Source organism: Dendrobates tinctorius, unplaced genomic scaffold (genome assembly GCF_039654945.1).
Source record: "Dendrobates tinctorius isolate UK_male_01 unplaced genomic scaffold, ASM3965494v1 ptg000326l, whole genome shotgun sequence".
Lineage (NCBI taxonomy): Eukaryota > Metazoa > Chordata > Amphibia > Anura > Dendrobatidae > Dendrobates > Dendrobates tinctorius.
In genome coordinates this window covers 10,216,288-10,239,871 of record NW_027361993.1, presented here as the reverse complement: position 1 = coordinate 10,239,871, position 23,584 = coordinate 10,216,288, and the positions used below count along the sequence as shown (strand labels likewise).

Below are 23,584 nucleotides of genomic sequence, written 5' to 3'. Positions count from 1 at the left end.
AATAACCCCAAGTGTAATAACCTGTCTTGGTATTGCAGACCCCCTCAGTTCCCTAATAACCTTGGTCGCTCTTCTCTGCACCCGCTCCAGTTCAGCTATGTCTTTCTTATACACCGGAGACCAGAACTGTACACAGTTTTCTAAGTGTGGTCGCACTATTGACTTATATAGAGGTAAAATTATGTTCTCCTCATGAGCATCTATGCCTCTTTTAATGCATCCCATTATTTTATTTGCCTTTGCAGCAGCTGCCTGACACTGGCCACTAAATGTGAGTTTGTCGTCCAACCATACACCCAGGTCTTTTTCAGTGACAGTTTTGCCCAGTGTTTACAATTAAGCACATAATTATACATCTTGTTTGTTCTACCCAAGTGCATGACCTTACATTTATCCCCACTAAGGCTGGGTTCACACGTAGCGGAACTCTCGCGGAAATTACCGCGAGAGTTCCGGAATTCCATTCCGCGGGAAAATCGCATTTTAAATTCCTGCGATTTTCCCGCGGAAAAACTAGCATTTTGCAAGCATAATTAGCTTGCAAAATGCTAGCGTTTTCCAAGCGACCTGTAGCATCGCTTGGAGAACTGATTGACAGGTTGGACACACTTGTCAAACATAGTGTGACAAACTTTTTACTACTGAGGCCGCCTATGCAGCATCAGTAGTAAAAGATAAAATGTAAAAAATAATAAAAAATATAAAAAATGGTGTTATTCTTACCTTCCGAAGTCCCCCTTAGCCTTCCCGCCTCTCTCCACGCTCCCGTTCCCAGTAATCCTTTGCGAAAATGCCCGCGATGACGTACGTTCTCGCGGGATGGCGACGTCTTGCGGTAATTCGCGATGACGTCGAGCGAATGACCGTGAGACTTCGCGAGAACAGACGTCATCGCCGGCATTTTCGCAAAGGAGTACTGGGAATGGGAGCGTGGAGAGAGGCGGGAAGGCTGCGCGGGACGTCGGAAGGTGAGAATAACAATATTTTTATTTTAAATTCTATTTTTTACAGGGATATGGTACCCAAAGCCCGGAGGACAGTCTCCTCTCCTCCAGGCCGTGGGTACCATCCGCAATTGTTCTGCTTACTTTTCGCATGGTGGGCACAGCCACATGCGGAAAGTAAGCAGAACAATGCATTCCTATGGGTGTGGGATCGCCACGATTCCGCAAAATTAATGCGCATGCTGCGTTTTTTACCGCAAAGCGATTCCGCCGTGGTAAAAACCGCAGCATTAGCACAGCATTGCGGAATCCCATAGGAATGCATGGGATGCTTATTTTTCGCGGCAAAATCGTGCGGTTAAAACCGCCGAGGAAACGCGAAAAAAAGTCACGTGTCAACTCAGCCTAAAGCTCATTTGCCATTTATCAACCCAAGCTTCTAGTTTACATAAATCCTCCTGTAATATAAAATTGTCCTCCTCTGTATTGATTACCCAGCAGAGTTTAGTGTCATCTGCAAATATTGAAATTCTACTCTCTATGCCCCCTACAAGGTCATTAATAAATATGTTAAAAAGAAGGCAGAGATAACATCCTTATGATCAGTCTTGGTATATAATCTGACCAGATCTATAGTGGCCAGGTTGTATGATTTTTGATGATTAAATTTAGCCAAATTTCGTAATAAATCCTATGTGTTGAACAAATAAGAAGGCACAAAAGTGGTCTTGGGTATCAATCCAAATGTTACGGAGCCACAACTCACCACCATAGGACATCCAGGAGGATTTATCATAGTTTTATGAACTTTAGGTAAGAAATGCCAACTAGGTTTTGAAAGATTATCTGGAAGTAAATGTTCCGACAATCTTTTGGGACAAAAGAATCAAGACGTCTTCTTAAGAATGTTAGTAATCTTTGCTGAATGGATACAGTAGGGTCACTTGTTTTCTGTGGATTGATCTTGTAATTGGCGCTTAGCCTCACCCTCGTAACATTTTCTACTCATGACTATGTTCCTTCCCTTGTCATCGGGTTTTACAATTAATTGTTTGTGTCTTTAACCATTTTAGCACCAGATTGTCTTTCAGTCATTTTACAAGATGCAATGGGATACAATAGAGCTTTTACCTCGCTGGTCACAGCTGTGGAGAAATTATCATTGGACAATTCAATACCTGTTAAATTATTTGCATTACTTCCTATAGTACCTTCAGAACCAGACGTCGCTATTTGGGCCAGCAGACTTCATTCCCCATCATACTCCCTCTGAAAGACTGATTTTTTTTCTTACTCTTTCCCCATGAGCCTAAAGGGGGGGGTCAGGTTTTGCTGTGATCTTATCATCATGGTAGTTAAATCCAGAAGGTCCCGACTACTCTGATGGTTTGGAATCGGATCCTGAGTCAGGAGCCCAGTATTCTGCATGTTTGTGAAGGTTGTCTTCCTATGTGTCCACTTGTGGTGTGTCTAGATTTACAAGCTTGGCTTCACATGTGTATTGACATGGCAGGACCGCAATCCTTCAGCAAGCCCCAGGCTGCCATGGTTACCTATTGGCATCCCGCAGAAGCATTACCGGTGGAACGATGGATGCGCAGAACAGCACACTCATGAGACTGTGTGTCTTAAATGTCATTGCCAGAGTTTGACAGCAGCATTTAAGGAGTTAGCAGCAACTATCAGAGTTAAGCTCTGATTGCTCCTTTGAGAGACAGAATACAGCTATGTAACAGACAAAATCTGCGGAGTATGGTGTGGGCTCAGATCGTGAACGAGTTTCATACTCTTGAATCCACCATGTGCTGCGGATTTAGGAAGGGGCTAACAAAGCACAGTTATCTTTTGTATTCTTTTGTTTCACCGCACAGATTGTAAGTTCCTGTGATCAGACCCTTCGCTCATCTTTTTCGAATTGTTAAGTCATGTGTTACTCTGTATTGTCTGATTGTAGCTCATGTACAATGCTGCAGAATATGCTGGTGCTACATAAATAAAAATCTTAAAAACATAAAAAATAATTAACATCAGCATACCAAGGTTAAAGAACCACTCCAAGCTAAGTGTCCGTAATCCAAGCTAAGTATCGAGATTTCCCTGGGGTAAGCAGTTTTAGGACACTCAGTACATCCTCCACCTTCCCATTCATTTTCCTTGGGGTCTGTGTTAGCTACGGTCTGGTTCCACCCCTGTGATGCTGCAGAGAAGGGATACACTGATCTGGTTTATTTATCCAAAACATGAAACAAGTTTTGCTCTTCTCTTTAAACTCCAAAGTAGCAGCAGGTTTTATTGCTTTGGCCCCAAAGTGTTTTTATACATAATTATAAATAATTTAGCATAATTATAGTACATTTTATTTTTTTATAAATCAGGCCATAGTCATTCGATTGAGATCTTCTCTAAGGGATCAGAGAAGACTAATTACTACTGATGGACACCGAACAGACACCTCTGCCATTACTGCGAGGGGAAGACAGGTGTCATGATCCCAGTGCAGGTTTTTGAGCTGCAAACCGGGGTTAATGTCTGGAGCTCTGTGCAGGTTTTGACCTGCACACTTGGGGTTAATGATTGTGGCCTCTTTCTGGTTCTGGGAGAGCTTCATAAACCCCTGGGTAGCTTCAATCCCTGCCAGTTATACTTTTGCCTTTGGCCGAGTGTACTGACCCCCGTGTGCCTGTTTGTTGCTATAGCTTGTTTATATGGTTCTGACCCGATTCTGTTTCCCGTTGTGAGTTTGCCTGTTGATTTTGTACTGCGTTATTATCTGTGTATGACTCATTGCCTGTGACTTGACTACTCTCTGCTCGCCCCTCTTGTACCTTGCAACTATCTGTGTATGACTCATTGCCTGTGACCTGACTACTCTCTGCTCGCCCCTCTGGTACCTTGCAGCTATCTCTGTGTGTGACTCATTGGCTACGTCCTGACTATTCTCACTGTCTATGCCCCTTGGTAACTTTGTCTCGCAGTTACTCTGCTAGGAATTGTCTTGCAGCTCCTAGCTCTGTGGAGTTTAGGCCACGCCCCTAGCAGTCACGTGCTTCAGGTCCTGCGGGTGTGAAGTACACATCTACTCGGTTGCTGCCCGCTCCACAGGTAGCTTTGAGCACTGTTCGCTTTACCCAGGACACGCGCACTGGCTCAGTGAGCAAGTTCAGTGCGGGGGTCTCTGACATTATAACTGGCCTACAATTTTTTTTTCTCTCCTCACTTCTGCAGCATGGACCCAATGTATGCTTTATCTGAGCAGGTGAAAAGCTTGACTCCGTCACTGCAGAAGCTTAGTTTGGAACACCAAGCTCTGGCCCAGTCCCAATGGCGGGTTGAGGACTCAGTTCAGGGGGTACTTTCCGCAGGCTTCCAGCAGGTGGGGAATAGAGATGTCATTTTAGTCCCACCTGAATCCCCGGTTAAATTGCCAGATATATTTTCTGGTAACAAGGATGATTTCAGGGCATTTAAGGAGGGCTGTAAGCTTTTTTTTTTTCTTTGAGACCCCGCTCCTCTGGGGATGAGAAACAGAGGGTGGGGGTGGTGATGTCCCTGCTTAGGGGGTCCCCACAAGCCTGGGCATTCTCGCTTTCCTCTTCTGCCCCTGAGAGAATGTCTGTGGATGCATTTTTTGAAGCCTTAGGGCTTATTTATGATGAGCCTGATAGAGTGCGGTTGGCTGAGGACAAAGTAATGAGTGTCTGTCAGGGGGAGCACTCGGCCGAATGGTTCTGAACTGAATTCAGACGTTGGGCAGCGGAGATTTCCTGGAGTGATGCCGCCCTTCGGGGGCTGTTCCACAGAGGCCTGTGTGAACGTCTGAAGGATGCTTTGGCACTCCATCCTCCGCCTGACTCCCTGGAGGATGCCATGGTCCAAGCGGTTCGCATGGATCGCAGGCTGCGGGCTAGAGGCATTATGCAACGGGAATCGCCCTTATTCTTCAGTGGAGATGAGACCCAGGCTCTTCCTATGGCTATGGAGGTGAGCGCTGTCACCTGTGAGGGAAAGGAAAGAAGACGCCGCCGGGAAAAGCAGTTGTGCTTCTATTGTGGGAAATCTGGACATTGGAAGAAGGACTGCCCCTCCTGTCCGTCATCCTCCAAGATGGCGGGAAACGACTAGGTCTGGGTAGTAATCGAGGAGGCTACCCAGACCTTCAGGTACAATTTTCCTCATGTGCAAAGATGGTGCTGCAGGTGGAACTGGAACTCCGTTATGGTCCTGTTCAGACTACTGCTTTTATTGACTGCGGTTCGGCTGTGAACCTGATTGATACCAAGGTTATGACACTTAATAGGATAGGGACAGTCAGGCTTCATGATCCTGTTAAACTTGTGGCAATTGACTCATCTCCTCTTACCCAAGATGGTATCTGTTGCAGGTCTGAACTTTTTTCTCTAAAAGTGGGTTCCACTCATGTGGAGAAACTAAGTTGTCTGATGCTAGATAACTTGCCTGCAGGACTGGTACTGGGGATGCCTTGGCTTCAATGCCATAATCCTACCATTGATTGGGTTACAGGGGAAATCACTCAATGGGGATGCAATAATAAATGTGGTAACCGGGGACATCTTGTTAACGCTGTTAAATCCGTGTCTGTGTCGTCTGTCGATCTGGAAGGTATTCCGGAGTACCTGAAAGATTTCGAAGACGTTTTTTCCGAAAGTGTGGCTGAGGCGCTGCCACCACATAGACCCTATGATTGTGCCATTGATTTAGTACCCGGAGCCAAGTTACCTAAGGCTCGATTATTCAATTTGTCTTGGCCTGAGCGCCACGCCATGAAGGAGTACATAGCTGAGAGTCTCCGCAAAGGGCATATCAGGTCCTCTGTGTCACCTGTGGCAGCAGGGTTCTTCTTTGTGAAGAAAAAAGATGGTGGTTTGCGGCCATGCCTCGACTTTCGGGAACTGAACAAGATAACGGTTAGGAAATCTTACCCGCTTCCCCTCATCCCAGACTTATGTAAGCAGTTAGCTGGGGCCCAATGGTTCTCCAAGTTAGATCTGCGGGGGGCCTAGAATCTGATAAGGGTTCGGGAAGGGGACGAGTGGAAAACGGCATTCCTCACATCAGAAGGACTCTTTGAGAACCTGGTAATGCCATTTGGGTTAACTAATGCACCCGCTATTTTCCAAAATTTCATCAATGTTGTGTTTTCTGATCTGATAGGCCGTTTTGTTATTATTTATTTGGATGATATTTTGGTGTATTCCCCGGACAGTCAATCTCACTTGCAACATCTAAAGACAGTTCTCCAGAGACTCAGGGAGAGCCAATTGTTCGCCAAATTGGAAAAATGTTCGTTTTTTGTACAGGAGCTGTCTTTTTTGGGGTTGATTGTGTCCTGTGAGGGGTTTCGTATGGATCCTAAGAAGGTGCTGGCGATCGCTGACTGGGTTCAGCCTCGAGATCTCAAGGGGCTCCAGCGCTTCTTAGGATTAGCGAACTATTACCGGAGATTCATTAAAGGTTTCTCACAAGTGGTGAAACCACTCACGGATCTTACCCAGAAGGGAGCTGATGTAAAAAATTGGTCTGTACTCGCTAAGGAATCCTTCTCAGCGATTAAGAAATGTTTCATGTCTGCCCCGGTGTTGGTGCAACCTGACCCGTCCAAACCATTCATTGTGGAGGTGGATACTTCTGAAGTGGGGGTGGGGGCTGTGCTGTCCCAGGGTCCGGCCACCCTTACCAATCTCAAACCCTGTGCCTTCTTCTCCAAGAAGTTCTCTTCAGCTGAGAAAAACTATGATGTAGGCAATAGAGAACTTCTTGCGGTCAAGCTGGCGTTTGAGCAATGGAGGCACTTTTTGGAAGGGGCGGCTCACCCTATCACGGTTGTCACGGATCACAAAAATTTGGCATACCTTGAATCTGCTAAGAGGCTTACTCCTAGACAGGCCCGTTGGTCACTTTTTTTTTCACGATTTCAGTTCTCAATTACTTTTCGACCGGGGTCCAAAAATGTTAAAGCGGATGCCCTGTCCAGAAGTTTTGATCCAGTGTCTCCCCCTGAGCCGCCGTCCTCCATTCTTCCCCCAGGGGTGGTAGTGGCGGGGGTCTCAACTGAGTTGGAACAAGAAATCCTAAGGGCTCAAGCCCTAGCTCCGGCAACCAGGCCAAGCGATAAACTGTTTGTTCCAGATTCATTGCGGCCTAGACTTCTGCAGGAGTTTCATGATTCTAGGCTGAGTGCTCATCCAGGTATCACGGCCACTAGAGAGGCAGTGGCCAGGGGTTTTTGGTGGCCTTCATTAAGGTCCGATGTCAAGGAATTTGTTTCTGCTTGTGACATATGTGCCCGTTCCAAAAGCTCGCATAACCGACCGGCTGGGGAACTCATACCTTTACCGGTTCCTGATAGGCCATGGACTCATCTTTCCATGGATTTTATTACCGGCCTTCCACCTTCCAGGGGCAATACCGTGATCTGGGTGGTGGTGGATAGGTTTTCTAAACAGGCCCATTTCATTCCCTTGGCAGCATTACTTTCAGCAGAAACGTTGTCAAGATTGTTTGTGCAGCATGTGGTCCGATTGCATGGGGTACCCCTGAATGTTGTGTCTGACAGAGGTGTGCAGTTTGTGGCCAAATTTTGGAGGGCGTTCTGTATGAAATTGGGCATCTCACTCTCCTTCTCGTCGGCATATCACCCGGAGAGTAATGGTCAGACAGAACGCACCAATCAATCCCTGGAACAAATTCTCAGGTGTCTGACCTCCGCCAGACAGGAGGATTGGTGTGATGCGTTACCGTTGGCTGAATTCGCTTTTAACAACCGGGTGAGTCAGTCCACCAACATGTCCCCATTCCTGATTAACTATGGCTTTAATCCGCATTTTGGGGAGTTTTCTCGGGTGGATTCCGGTTGTCCAGGAGCAGAGGGGTCCGTTCAACGGTTAAAAAACCTCTGGGCTGAAGTCCGGCGTAATATCTCTCGAGCCCAGGGGAGATACAAATATTTTGCGGACAAAAAGAGAGCCTCGGGAGACATGTTTCAGGTGGGAGAGAAGGTTTGGCTCTCCACGCGTAACATCAACTTAAAGGTACCATCAGTTAAGTTGGGACCAAAGTTCATTGGTCCGTACGAGATTATGGAGATAGTCAACCCTGTGGCATATAGGTTGCGTCTCCCCGCCTCCTTAAAAATATCTAATGTGTTCCATAAGTCTCTGTTGAAACCAGCAGGATCTGTCAAAGAGAACTCTGAGACTATTGTTCCTCCAGTGCTGGTGGAGGGTCAATTGGAGTATGAGGTCGGACATATTGTGGACTCTCGGCGGGTGCGCCGCTCTTTGCAGTACCTGGTCCACTGGAAGGGATATGGACCAGAAGAGCGCTCATGGGTCCCTGCTCGCTCGGTACATGCAGATCGCCTGGTTCAGGCGTTCCATGCCAAGTACCCGGGGAAGCCTGGGGGTCCAGAGGCCCCCCGTTGAGAGGGGGGTACTGTCATGATCCCAGTGCAGGTTTTTGAGCTGCACACCGGGGGTTAATGTCTGGAGCTCTGTGCAGGTTTTGACCTGCACACTTGGGGTTAATGATTGTGGCCTCTTTCTGGTTCTGGGAGAGCTTCATAAACCCCTGGGTAGCTTCAATCCCTGCCAGTTATACTTTTGCCTTTGGCCGAGTGTACTGACCCCCGTGTGCCTGTTTGTTGCTATAGCTTGTTTATATGGTTCTGACCCGATTCTGTTTCCCGTTGTGAGTTTGCCTGTTGATTTTGTACTGCGTTATTATCTGTGTATGACTCATTGCCTGTGACTTGACTACTCTCTGCTCGCCCCTCTTGTACCTTGCAACTATCTGTGTATGACTCATTGCCTGTGACCTGACTACTCTCTGCTCGCCCCTCTGGTACCTTGCAGCTATCTCTGTGTGTGACTCATTGGCTACGTCCTGACTATTCTCACTGTCTATGCCCCTTGGTAACTTTGTCTCGCAGTTTCTCTGCTAGGAATTGTCTTGCAGCTCCTAGCTCTGTGGAGTTTAGGCCACGCCCCTAGCAGTCACGTGCTTCAGGTCCTGCGGGTGTGAAGTACACATCTACTCGGTTGCTGCCCGCTCCACAGGTAGCTTTGAGCACTGTTCGCTTTACTCAGGACACGCGCACTGGCTCAGTGAGCAAGTTCAGTGCGGTGTCTCTGACAACAGGCCAGAACTCCTCTGTGAGAAAGAGGATGAGAGCGGGGAAAGAAACTGCTCTCCATTTGCATTGGTCCCTGCAGAGCCACTGAATTTGAGGTCAGACAGAAAATTCCTGTTCCACCCAGCCACAGACCTTGGGATGTTCCAGCTCCAAGCTGATCTCTTGCACAGTTACAGCAGGCAAATTGTCTACTTAACACCATCATTCAGTGGCAGGGAATGGGAGTGATAATGCCTCCTCCACAAATAAGGCCACCATCACCAACTGCGCAATATAACCTTCTGCAGAAAACGCAGCAGACATGGCGAGCTCAGCAAATTAGGAACCTCCCAACAAAAAATATATCATCTCAGGAGGAGGCCGACTTGTGTGTTACCTGCAAGACAGTTTATGAGACCAGAAAGAAAGTCATATTGTTGTGACCATGCTCATTGCTACTATCAGGGTTGCATCTTTCCCTGACTCATCCCCAAGCTTTGGTGCCCCATGTATTGCAACCATTGCTTTCAGTGACTTCAGAAAGTTCACAAAGCCGCAGCAAGCTTCAGGATCTCCATCAAAACAGGGCAAGGGAAGGCATGTATGGAGATATTGGCCAAGTAAAATATCCCCAGTAAGAATTACGGTAAGTCGCGGTACAGGTTGAGGAGTCGGTAGTGAAACCGCAGGAGTCTGAAGCATTGTCTCCACATAGGCTGAGAGGTGACACATAGTCGGGACAACCTCCTATGTAGTCACAGGAAATTGCATACTCAGTCCAGAAAAGTCTTCTGTATCCAATGGCCTCAGTGCTGGTCCCGCTGCACCTTTGGAATTGATTGAGCATTCTGTTAGGGCTTACGTGGAGAGGTGAATTCACTAAGCCACATTCCAGGACTGATGGCGATGGCACAACGGCAGATTTGCCGGATGACACATGGTACAGACTCGGATGTCGCCATATATCACAACTAATGACAAAATATTAATGTAAATAAATATAATTTACCATCTTTAGGTTTGGTTGCTACTTTTTACTGTATAGAATTATGTTACACAAATATACGGTGCTGGTTTCTTTAGGACTGTAAAGGTATTTGCACACAATGTCATTTATAGGTGGATATAGCTTATTGTGGTTGTATGGACAGATACTCCAGTCTCTGCTTGGAAACTCTGCAGCTCCTTCAGGGTTACCTTTGGTCTCTGTGCTGCCTCTCTGATTAATGCCCTCCTTGCCCGGGCTGAGAGTCTTGGTGGGCGGCCTTCTCTTGGCCAGTTTGTTGTGGTACCATGTTCTTTCCATTTGATGATAATGGATCATCAGATATTATACATATGCACATATAATCTAAAGCCCCTGTTACACATAACGATGTCCCAGCGATCCCACCAACGATCCGACATGATGGGATCGCTGGGATATCGGTATGCTGATTGCTGGTGAGCTGTCACATAGACAGCCCCAGCGATCAGGACCAGCGACGCTGGCCGCTGGTTTCTAATGTAAACGTCGGGTATCCAGGAGCCGCGGCTCCTGGATACCCGATGCTTACATTAGAAACCAGCGTCCAGCGTCGCTGGTCTCTTGCTGCCACACGCAGCGCTGCGTGCTGGGTAGCGGGAGACCAGTGATCGAAAAGCAGCCCAGGCCGCTCGACCACGATCAGCGATAACCGGTAGGGGGGCCGGTCGCTGATCCCCGTCACACACAGCGATCTGTGTATGATGGGGCCCTAACTTGTTTTTCTTATCTTTCAGGTTTCATCGGGGGGGGGGGCCTTATCTACAGCATTATAGAATGCTGTAGATAAGTCCCTGATGGCAGTGCCGGCAGCTGATAAGGCTAAAATGAGGTGACAGATCCCCTTTTAGACTATTTAGTGCTGAATCATCACACACAAATGAGATTACAAAATTATATAAACACAAGTTGTAATGAAACAAAATAGGTAAAATGCCAAGGGGAGTTGGTGAATACTTTTGCAAGCCACTGTGGGTATGGGAGAAATTAATTCCGACCCTGGTGATTGAAGGGGCATTTGGTGAGCCCAAAATGGTGCATACGGTGAGCCCAAAAGTGGTCATTGTTATGGAGAAGAGGCACTATTGCTTTGTCGGAGGCACATTATTGGTATATAGAGGCCCAGAAGGGGCCAGGTTCATACTGTGTTAAAGCAGACGGTTTAACTCATAGCCGACGGTCTGCGTTAACGCTATAGCATAAACGCAATTGCGTTATGCTATACCGCTAGCGCAGATGCTTTATCTGCCCGGCAGTGACGGCGCCTCAGACGCTGCAGCCCGCGTCCGAGGGTCCGTCACAGAATGACGGCACACCGCTAGTGCATGCTGATTTATGGAAGTGAATGGCAGCGAATGCGTTACACCACGGTGTAACGCTATCCGTTAAATGGACTGCCTTAACGCAGTCACCCCCAGCCGTAGTATTGCTGCCTGCAAGCACAAAAATGGAGCCATTACTGTGCTGCCACAATCACTGTCTGTGGCATAAAATAAGGTATTAATAGACTGTGTTTTTGTTAATTGCGGGGTAGGAAGGCAATGTAAGGCACTGTCGTTTTGAGGGCTGCTGACTACTTCGAGGCAGCTGGTAGCTAGGACAACCTGATTTCTGAGGCACAGTATTTGGGCGCAGTGTGAGTGCAGCACAGCAGGGGTACTGGGGCAGCCACGGAGCCATTACATTCCCATCTCATTCTTTTCATTTTACTGAGCACCTAGTCAGTCACAAAGCACTTCAACCTTCAACAAAAACATGGCGCTAGCTATATCATAGACATTGCCACAACCAATATGGCGTCTATGACGAGCTCTCGCGTCTGATCTCGCGAGAGCTATTGGCCGGAAGCAGCTGTGCCGCTGAGCTGATGCTGCGGCTACTGAAGCTGCGGGGACGTGACACCAGCAGGTAACGCCTCGTCCTGCTGCCCGAGCAACACGGCAGAGCGGGGGAACTACAAATCCCAGGGCGTGCAGGAGGCCTCCCCACCATAGCACATAGAGAGAGCTGCTGGTATCACACACGTATTACATGTGTACTGGGATATAGAAAGCTGCAGTGCAGCATATACATGCATATAATACAACACATATATATAGCATATAAAGTAACATTTATTTGTGAGGATATGTATTTTTTCTATGGTATATAATGTATCAGCTACTTATAATCTATACCGGCTGCAGCTATACATGATATACATATATGCATTTTCAGCTCTGCTCTTCTCGTTTTGCATTACATTCAGAGTATGTGCTCTAATACCCGATGTGCCCAGTGTGTGCAAAAAGTGACTTCTGTTGCCTTTACTGCTCCTGTACAATGTCTCGACCCCTATGTTATCAGAAGGACACACAGTATATGATTTTTCTTACAGAAGACAGTAGATGCATTATATATACCTCATTGTACTTCAGGAAGGGTAATAAAGCCCCCCGTACACTTTGGATAGCTTTGAGCCAAATGATGGTTGGTCCGGCAGCTGTTTCGCAGCACTCGGGAGCGCGCCCGTGCACTCTGAGATCCGATGTCAGACGTCTCTGCAGGAGCTTATCTCTTAGGTTATGTTCACACCTTATGTATTTTACGCATTTTTTTTTTCCTAAGGCAAAACCTGCTCTCTTGGCAGTGAGAGACTTGCTGCAAAAAAGCAAGTTTTGGTTATTTTTTTTTTTGCAGCGTTTTTGTCATGGTACATTTTCCTCTTGTGCATGCTGATAGTTTATTTCCCCCCCAAAATTTGGATTCTACTTCATCAGGTTTGGGCACAAAAATACAGCAAAAACTGGATACCTGGCTGCGTTTTTCCAGTGTTTTTTTTTTTTTTTGCACAACCCCTTGCTTTCAATAGGAGAAAACCGCTGACAAAAGTGACATGCTCCATTCTGCAAAACCCAAGGTTTTGAACAGAATACTGAGGACATGAAAAAACCAAGGTGTGTGCATGAGATTTCCGAAATCTCATGTACTTTGCTGGTACTGCAAAGTGCAAAAAAGCAGCTGAAAATTTGCATAAAAAAAATGCACCGTGTGAACATATCCTGAGAGAACAAAAGGATCTGCAGTCCGAAATCAGACATCACGGCTCCTTATCTCCCCTGACATCATCTGTTGGGGACCTCCATACGCATTAGGCCGGGGTCACACTGGCGAGTGCAAGAAACTTGCACGAGTCTCTCGCCTTAATACCCGGCACTGCCGCCGGCACTCTGGACCGGAGTGTGCGGCTGCAAGTATTTCTATGCAGCCACACACTCCAGTGCCGGGTATATTGAGGCAAGAGACTCATGCAAGTTTCTTGCATTGCACACACAAGTGTGACCCCGGCTTTAAAGCCTGTCAATGTCAGCGATTTCAGACAGTTTGTGTATGGAGGACTTAACAAATGACATGTATGTTATTATATAAAACCTGCTGATGTACATTTATGATACATAGAGTATTTCCATTGCTGTATTAATTCACAAAATATAATATGTAGGTTGTCATCACAGACATAATAATGACTTATTAGGCTTTCTCCAGATCTTAGCATAAGCAATTAGATATCTCAAACCTGATGAGGCTGGTGCACTTACTTTGCAAGAAAGTTTCCGAATGGCTGAAGAATCCCCTGATGATTGTCAAGTCCAATACTGATGTGAGGTGCTGATTTTTAACATTGGAATCATACAGCCGTACTTACTTGGATTGTCAAGGTAAATACACTGGACTCCCCAGATCTAAGAGATATATTTACTGTTTGTGTTGTAAAATCTGGTGACAGGTCCATTTTAATCACATATAGTGGTATACATGTATAAAGTATACATCATGCTTTTGTTATGGTGAAAGGGGGGTGGTAATGCCAGAAGCCCGACTAATCGCTAAAATAAACGGCTGCATCACAACTTACATACATCCGTGTACTCGATGCAGGAGCAGGTTGCCTCGGCTCAAGGTTGATGGCTGACTACTCATCTCAATAGCTAAGTCAGCCCTCTTCTTTACCATGGTCAATGAATAGACAGAAGGGGTCTGGCTTAGTTTTTCAAATAAGTAGTCAGCCAGCCCCATTCACATGCTGCACTGATGGCTGTGCTGACATAGGAGACAACGACCTGTGTCTGGTCCAAGTCAGAAGTGGCGCCGACAGGAACTGAGCCGCTACGGACACCCTAAGATCAATGCCCGATCAGTAAATGATGGCATATCCTCGAAATATGCAATCACTTACACATAAGTTTGTCCTGCAGACTTTGTCTATCCTTTAGCTGCTTTTCTTTGTTTCTGTGCCTGCTGGGTGAATGGCTCTGCTAGGTGTGATGCCAGAATTTCTCCCTTTGCTGCCCTTTCCCTGCTTTCCATTCTCCCTTTGCTGCCCTCTCCCCCTGTTCTATTGCATGCTCTGCCACTAAAACATTCAGTGAAAACTTGCAGCGGCATCCTCCTTCTCCTCTCCTTATGTATGGTATGACATGTTTGGTTCCATGACCTTCGGTACAATATAAAGTTGTGTTTCCCTCCTGCAGACCATGGACAGTGCGTTCATCCAGCACAGCGTTAAAGTCCTCCACGCTCTTAACAAGCAAAGGGAAGATGGCCGCTACTGTGACGCCACACTGGTCGTAGGCAATCTCCAGTTTAAAGCTCACTGGAGCATACTGGCTTGCAGCAGCCACTTCTTTCAGAGCCTGTATGGAGACGGGGGCTCCCCCAGCATCCTCCTCCATGAACGCTTCTCTGAGGTCATCGGTCTTCTCTTGGACTTCTTATATACCGGTGAGTTGATTCTGTCACAGGACAATGTGGACAAAGTTCTTCTGGCATCGAAGGAACTCGCCATTTTTGAAGCGGCCGAGGTCTGTGAAAGTTTTCAGACAAAATGTTTCCAAAGTGAACAGTATTTTCAAGGGTCTGGTGCAATGGAGACCTTAAATGGACACCTGAAGGAGGCGGAGGAGTCTGACGGGCAGGAAGCTTTAAAGGGCATTTCTGAGCTCAGCCATGTCCTTGACAGTGACGTCCCGTCTGGACAAAATAATGTTCAGGACAGTGGTCTGTCCCTGCTGCAGGAGACTGTGGAAACCTCTCCCCCCTCCCCTTTCCAGGAAAATGTCTTGAAGAGTTCGGATATCGACACAGGCCACATGGAAAGCAGAGAATTTAAGCGACAGAAAAGAGGGCAGAAGAGCGAGCAGTGCATCAGCGGAGATGGCGGATGCATAACAGTAGTATGGTTTCCCTTCATACCTACAACTTTCAAATAGATTTTGTCTTTATTTTTTTTTTTTTACCAAATTCACAATCTCTTCTTCCCATCAGTGAATGGAAGTACGTGTTAGAGGCTGAAAATCTGTTAAACTTTAACCTAAATCTTCTCACAGCTGAGGCTTTGTTGCACATTGCCTATACCGATAGCTAAGCCAGCTCCCTTATGTCGCACATCCATGCTTAGATAGACTAGGGATGACTTACCTATTGAAATGAGCAGTCAGCCAGCCCCCTCAGCTCATATCGGAGACACCGGAGACCCTGTCCTTTGTTTAGCACAAACCAAAAGTGGAGCTGCTTGTTGAACTAGCAATCAGAAATGATATTTGAAGAGCAGGGTCCTGATAAGTACATGATGGCATATACCCATTCAAGAAAAACGTTGTGAAGAAACCAGATATTGCTACAATGTATCATTTAGTGATCTGATTGTATCAGTTTTCTTTTGCAGATCTCGAATGCTGAGCTCTGTATTACCCCGCCCACACCACTGGCTGCTTTCTGTGTGCATTGAATATTAAGCTGCGAATAAGTGCACGGGAGGGGGGGGTCAAGGTTTGGACCAGGAGGCATGAGACACCTGGTCATCTAGTGATAATCTGCTGATAAAACACTGACTTTATTGAAACAGCAAAATAGCCCAGTAAGTGACACATCGCTCGAATCAGGGTCTTGGCCTCTAGATCATGGTGCTTTCAGATTACATAGCAAAAAAAACTGCTGATAGATTCTCTTTAAATATTCTTATACTGAACCACTGTAACAGTGTGAAGTCTGTGAGTTCCAACCAACTTACAAAGTCGGGGTTTACCCCAAACAGGCAGAACAAATTGTTTTAAGCCTCATTCATACATCCGTGTGTTACGGGCCAGCCACCGGTCTCCTGACCAGAAGTTGACAGCTTCATAGACAATATATGAGGCTGTCATGTTCGGATTGGGAGATCTGCGGCGATCAGTACTCAGATCATGAAGGATGGTCGTGTGAATGAAGCTTTAGAATGTCTTTTTTGATAGACAGGTTGTGCATTTCATTGTACGCAGAGCTTTGTATTTTTCTGTAATATTCCCACTTCAGGCAGCTGCCTATACCCTTTTGTGGCAGCTGCAGTAGCATCTGTCATTTTTACAGGTATGGCACATGGATTTCTGCCAAAAGATGATTTGGACATAGCATGAAGACTTGTTTAGTTTGCCCATTCTAAAATGCTTTACCCATTTCTATACCAAGCTTTGTTGTGAGTTCCTTTGGAGTGAAGGGAGTTTATGGGGTTCACCATGCTCATTAGGTTGAAAATCCCCATCTTAGAGGATTACAAAGATTGTACTTTTTTTTTAAATTCATTGACAACAAGCAGAGATTGTGAAAATGGTCGTCACCTGTACACAAAGAAATGTAACCGAGTCGTCAAGCTGCTTACAAGATGCTGTCGCTTTCTGTTGTAGTGGGATTTGGAGGTGGACCAGATCCATGACGTCATAACAGAGGAGGCGGATTACATTACCAATGATCTGGATGAAGACTACGTCCTAGAGAAGAAGACCTCCAGGAAGAGGAGCTGCATGTCTAAGAGGATTTATCCCTCTTCTAACGACTCTGTGCTGGACGGCGGAGATCTGAAGGGCAAGAAAAATGCCAACAGTCCGGTGGAGTGTCCCATATGTCACAAGAAATTTCTCCGCAAATATTACTTGAAAGTCCATAACAGGTAAATTGGAGATATCGGGAGCAGAAGTGAGGGTGTCTAGATGCTAGCGATGTGCTGCCTCACTGCATGGCATCATGGACCAGACCAAGTGCTGCCATATTGTTTTTGTTTTTATCCTTTTTCATTTTAGAAGGAAATTGTATTTAACAGATCTATGTATCTATTTCCCTGCAGGAAGCACACAGGAGAGAAGCCGTTTGAATGTCAAAAGTGTAGGAAATGTTACTTCAGGAAGGAGAACTTGTTGGAGCACCTGGCCCGAAATTGTATGAGCCGCTCAGAGCAGGTACACCCAGGCAGACGCTGCTGTGCAGATGGAGATTCTGGGCAGGGTTCCTCTTTTCACCATTTGATCGGAGGTGACATAATGATCCACTCTCTCCCTCACTATGCAACAGTGCTGTGCACACTCCCATCACCAGCAGCTGACTTCCTACATTAAAGGGAATATGTCAGCAGGTTTTTGCTATGTAATCTGACATCAACATGATGTAGGGATAGAGACCCTGATTCCAGCAATATATCGCTTAGTTTACTGGGTGCAGCAGATGTGATAGATCAGTTTTCTCTGCTGCAGATCTAGCAGTTCTCTGAATGCGGAGTTCTGTGTAACCCCACCCACACCTCTGATTGGTAGCTTTCTGTAAATATACACAGAAAGCGTCCAATCAGTGTTGAGGTCGTGGTTGGACCAGGAGGCACGAGACACCTAGTCAACTAGTGATAATCTCCTGCTGATAAAACACTGATTTTATTGAAACAGCAAAACACAGCCTAGTAAGTGAAACATTGCTGGAATCCGGGTCAGCTTATGTAGCAAAAACCTGGTGACATATTCCGTTTAAAGGGAATCTGTCACCCCATTTTTGGCCTGTAAGCTGCGGCCACCGCCAACAGGGGCTTATCTACAGCATTCTGTAATGCTGTAGATAAGCCCCCGATGTAACCTGAACGATAAGAAAAATGAGTTAGATTATACTCACCCGTGCGTCTGGTCCGATGGGTTTCGCGGTCCGGTCCGGCGCCTCCCATCTTGTAGCGATGACATCCTCCTTCTTACTTCTGCTGCGGCTCCTGTGCAGGCATACTAAATCTGCCCTGTTGAGGGCAGAGCAGAGTACTGCAGTGCGCAGGTGCCGGACCTCTCTGACCTTTCCCGGCGCCTGCGCACTGCAGTACTTTTCTCTGCCCTCAACAGGGCAGAGAAAGTATGCCTGCACAGGAGCCACAGCAGAAGTAAGAAGGGGGAAGTCATTTCATGAAGATGGGAGGACCCGGACCGCGACACCCACCGCAACCGCCCCCCGGTAAGTATAATCTAACTTGTTTTTCTTATCTTTCAGGTTACATCGGGGGCTTATCTACAGCAATAAAGAATGCTGTAGATAAGCCCCTGGCGGTGGCCGCATCTTATAGGCCGAAAATGGGGTGACAGATTCCCTTTATCCCCTTCCTGACATCTGACGTACTATCCCGTCCATGGGCCCCGGGCCCCTATGCCCATGGACGGGATAGTACGTCATAGCGATCAGCAGCACTCGCGTGGTGAGCGCCGCTGATCGCGGCCGGGAGTCAGCTGATTATCACAGCTGACACCTGGCACTGTGTCAGGGGCGGTCACGGACTGCCCCCGACACGTTAACCCCGGCACACCACGATCAGCGCCGGCATGAGGAAGCCTCCAGTGCTGCCTTTGACAGATCGCTGATCTTTTTTTGGAAAAAAAAAAAAACAAAACAATAAAAGTACACATATTTAGTATAGCCGCGTCCGTAACGACCCGCCCTATAAAACTGTCCCATTAGTTAACCCCTTTAGCGAACCCCTTAAAAAATAGAAAAAACAAAACAAAAAATAATGCTTTATTATCATACCGCCGAACAAAAAGTGCAAAAACGCGTGATCAAAAAGACGGATATAAATAACCATGGCACCGCTGAAAATATCATCTTTTCCCGCAAAAAACGAGCCGCCATACAGTGTCATCAGCGAAAAAATAAAAAAGTTATAGCTCGCAGAATAAAGCAATGCAAAAATAATTATTTTTTATATAAAATAGTTTTTATTGCATAAAAGCACCAAAACTTGTGGGGGGTTTCCACTGTTTGGGCACATCAGGTGCTCTCCAAATGCAACATGGCGTCTGATCTCAATTCCAGCCAATTCTGCGATGAAAAAGTCAAATGGTGCTCCTTCCCTTCCAAGCTATGCTATGCTCCCAAACAGTGTTTTACCCCCACATATGGGGTATCAGCCTACTCAGTACAAATTGCAAAACAACTTTTGGGGACCAATTTCTCTTGTTACCCTTAGGGAAATAAAAAATTGGGGGCAAAAACATCATTTTTGTGGAAAAAAAAATGATTTTTTTATTTTCACGCCCGGGCGTTATAAACTTCTGTGAAGCACTTGGTTTAAAAGTGCTCACCACACATCTAGATAAGTTCCGTGGGGGGTCTAGTTTCCAAAATGGGGTCACTTGTGGGGAGTTTCAACAGTTTAGGCACATCAGAGGCTCTCCAAACGCGACATGACACCCGCAGACCATTCCATCAAAGTCTGCATTCCAAAACGTCACTACTTCCCTTCTAGCCCCGACGTGTGCCCATACAGTAGTTTTCTCCCACATATGGGGTATCAGCGTACTCAGGACAAATTGGACAACAACTTTTGGGGTCCAATTTCTCCTGTTACCCTTGGGAAAATAAAAAAATTGGGGACTAAAAGATCATGTTTGTGGAAAAAATATGATTTTTTTTTTATTTTCACGCCCGGGCGTTATAAACTTCTGTGAAGCCCTTGGGGGTTCAAAGTGCTCACCACACATCTAGATAAGTTCCTTGGGGGGTCTAGTTTCCAAAATGCTGTCATTTGTGGGGGGTTTCCACTGTTTAGGCACATCAGGGGCTTTCCAAATGCGGCATGGCGTCCAATCCCAATTCCAGCCATAAAAGTCAAATGGCGCTGCTTCCCTTCCGAGCTCTGCCATGCACCTAAATAGTCGTTTACACCCACATATGGGGTACCAGCGTACTCAGGACAAATTGCACAATAACTTTTAGGGTCCTGTTACCCTTGGGAAAATAAAAATTGGGGGTGAAAAGATCATTTTTGTGGAAAAAATGATTTTTTAATTGTACGGCTGTATGTTATAAACTTCTGGGTAGCCCTTGTGGGTTCAAAGTTCTCACCACATATCTAGATGTTCCTTGGGGGGTCGAGTTTCCAAAATGGAGTCACTTGTGGGGGGTTTCCACTGTTTAGGCACATCAGGGGCTTTCCAAACGTGACATGGCGTCCGATCTGAATTCCAGCCTATTTTGCATTGAAAAAGTCAAATGGCGCTCCTTCCCTTCTGAGCTCTGCCTTGTGCCGAAACAGTGGTTCCCCCTCATATCAGGTATTGGCGTACTCAGGAGAAATTGCACAATAACAACAAAATTGGACCTGAAGTAATTTTTTTGTGAAAAAAAAGTTAAATGTTCATTTTTTTTTAAACATTCAAAAACTTCCTGTGAAGCACCTGAAGGGTTAATAAACTTCTTGAATGCGGTTTTGAGCACCTTGAGGGGTACAGTTTTTAGAAAATGCCCAAAAGTGACACCATTCTATCATATAGACCCCTCAGGCTGTGTGCCCATGATGCGATTTTTAAGCGTTTTTGCCGCGAAAACGTTTAAAAATCTTGTACAGAACGCACCCCGTGCATTCCTATGGCATTCCGCACATGCTGTGCTAATGCTGCGCTTTTTTCCGCACCGGAATCGCATCGCGGAAAAAATCGCAGCATGCTCATTCTTTTGTGCAGAATCGCAAAGAATTGCCGCGATTCCGCACCCATAGGAATGCATGTGGCAATGCTTACCATGCGCGAAGTTAAGCGTCTCATGTGTGGTTGGTACCCACGGTGTGGAGGAGAGGAGACTGTCCTCCAGGCCCCCTGGGTACCATACCCGTGTAAAAAAAAAGAATAAAAAATTAAAAAATCGGGGTAATTTACCTTCCGGCGTCCCGCGCTGCCATCCCGGGCCTTAGCGTTCCCAGTAATGCCTTGCGGAAAGGTCCTGTAATGACGTAGTCTCGCGTGACTCTAGCGGTCTCGTGAGATCGCTATAGCAACGCGAGATCAATGTCATCACAGGTCTCGCAAGGCATTACTGGGAACGCTGAGGCCCGGGATGGCAGCGCGGGACGTCGGAAGGTAAATATACCCCGATTTATTTTTTTTTATTTTTTAATTATTTTTTACATTCTTTCTTGTACTATTGATGCCGCATAGGCGGCCTCAATAGTAAAAACCTGGTCACACTTGTCAAACACTATGTTTGACGAGTGTGACCAACCTGTCAATCACTTTCCAAGCGATGATTCAAATCGCTTGGAAAGTGCTTGAATATCGCACGCGAAAATCGCGGCAAAATCGCGAACATAATCTGGGAAGGAGTCCGGTTTTCAGTGTTCGGATTTAAACGCTACGTGGGCACATAGCCTCAAAGTGACTTCAAATGTGATGTGGTCCGTAAAAATGGTGTTGTAAAAATGAGAAATCACTGGTCAACGTTTAACCCTTATAACTTCCTAACAAAAAAAAATTTTGGTTCCAAAATTGTGCTGATGTAAAGTAAACATATGTGAAATGTTACTTGTTAATTTTTTTGTGTGCCATATCTCTGTGATTTAAGGGCATAAAAATTGAAAGTTGGAAAATTGTGAAATTTTCTAAATTTTCACCAAATTTCCATTTTTTTCACAAATAAACACAAGTTATATGAATGAAATTTTACCACTAACATGAAGTACAATATGTCACGAGAAAACAGTGTCAGAATCACTGGGATCCATGGAAGCATTCCAGAGTTATTACCTCATAAAGGGACCGTGGTCAGAATTGTAAAAATTGGCCTGGTCATGAACGTGCAAACCACCCTTGGGGGGTAAAGGGGTTATTATCACGAAGAGCCAGTTGCTCATCAATTACTAGAGTATACCCCCTGGTGTAATCCTCCATAGGTATATCCGCATTATAAGGCGCACCCCCAATTTACCCCAAAATTTTTGGGGAAAAAGTGCGTCTTATAATCCGAAAAATACGGTGTGTGTGTGTATATACAGTGGGTATGGAAAAGTATTCAGACCCCTTTACATTTTTCACTCTTTGTTTCAATGCAGCCATTTGGTAAATTCAAAAAAGTTCATTTTTTTCTCAATATACATTCTGCACCCAATCTTGACAGAAAAATACAGAAATGTAGAAACTTTTGTACATTTATTAAAAAAAAAAAACTGAAATATCACATGGTCATAAGTATTCAGACCTTTTGCTCAGTATTGAGAAGAAGCCCCCTTTTGAGCTAATACAGCCATGAGTCTTCTTGGGAATGATGCCACAAGTTTTTCACACCTAGATTTGGGTATCCTCTTCAATTCCATTAGGTTGGATGGTGAATGTTGGTGGACAGCCATTTTCAGGTCTCTCCAGAGATGCTCAATTGGGTTTAGGTCAGGGCTCTGGCTGGGCCAGTCAAGAATGGTCACAGAGTTGTTCTGAAGCCACTCCTTAGATATTTTAGTTGTGTGGCCATTGTCTTGTTGGAAGGTGAACCTTCAGCAAAGTCTGAGGTCCAGAGCACTCTGGAAGAGGTTTTCTCCAGGATATCTCTGTACTTGGCCGCATTCATGATTCCTTCAATTGCAACCAGTTGTCCTGTCCCTGCAGCTGAAAAATACCCTCATAGCATAATGCTGCCACCACCATGTTACACTGTTGGGATTGTATTGGGCAGGTGATGAGCAGTGCCTGGTTTTCTCCACACATACCGCTTAGAATTATCACCAAAAAGTTCTATTTTCGTCCCATCTCTACCAGAGAATATTATTTCTCAGTCTGGGAGTCCTTCATGTGTTTTTTAGCAAGCTCTATGCGGGCTTTCATGTATTTGCCACTGAAGAGAGGCTTCAGTCGGGCCACTCTGCCATACAGGCCTGACTGGTGGAAGGCTGCAGTGATAGTTGACTTTGTGGATCTTTCTCCCATCTCCCTACTGCATCTGTGGTGCTCACAGTGATCTTGGGGTTCTTCTTTACCTCTCTCACCAAGACTCTTCTCGCACGATTGCTCAGTTTGGCTGGACGGCCAGGTCTAGGAAGACTTCTGGTGGTCCCAAACTTCTTCTATTTAAGGATTATGGAGGCCACTGTGCTCTTAAGAACCTTGAGTACTGCAGAAATTCATTTGTAACCTTGGCCAGATCTGTGCCTTGCCACAATTCTGTCTCTGAGCTCCTTGGCCAGTTCCTTTGACTACATGATTCTCATTTGGTCTGACATACACTGTGAGCTCTTATATACAGTCATGGCCAAAAGTTTTGAGAATGACACAAATATTATTGTATTTTCACATGATCTGCTGGCCTCTGGTTTTTATGTGTTTGTCAGATGTTTTTATCACATACAGAAATATAACTGCAATCATATTATGAGTAACAAAAGGTTATATTGACAGTTAGGGTACCGTTACACCTAGC

At 45.8% G+C, this 23,584-nt stretch overlaps 1 protein-coding gene across 3 annotated transcripts in view; it reads left to right on the top strand.

Moving 5' to 3' along the window:
• Window positions 1-11,855: 11,855 nt before the first annotated feature.
• The window catches only part of ZBTB48 (zinc finger and BTB domain containing 48), a 42,502-nt gene continuing 30,773 nt past the window's right edge, over window positions 11,856-23,584 (top strand). For 2 of the 3 annotated variants that reach the window (XM_073561730.1, XM_073561732.1), the window contains exons 1-5: window positions 11,856-12,007; window positions 13,625-13,797; window positions 14,611-15,312; window positions 16,798-17,060; window positions 17,235-17,346. In XM_073561730.1, coding sequence (XP_073417831.1) covers window positions 14,614-15,312; window positions 16,798-17,060; window positions 17,235-17,346 — 1,074 coding nt within the window. In that variant the 5' untranslated portion in view covers window positions 11,856-12,007; window positions 13,625-13,797; window positions 14,611-14,613. The other variant, XM_073561731.1, reaches the window with a different exon arrangement.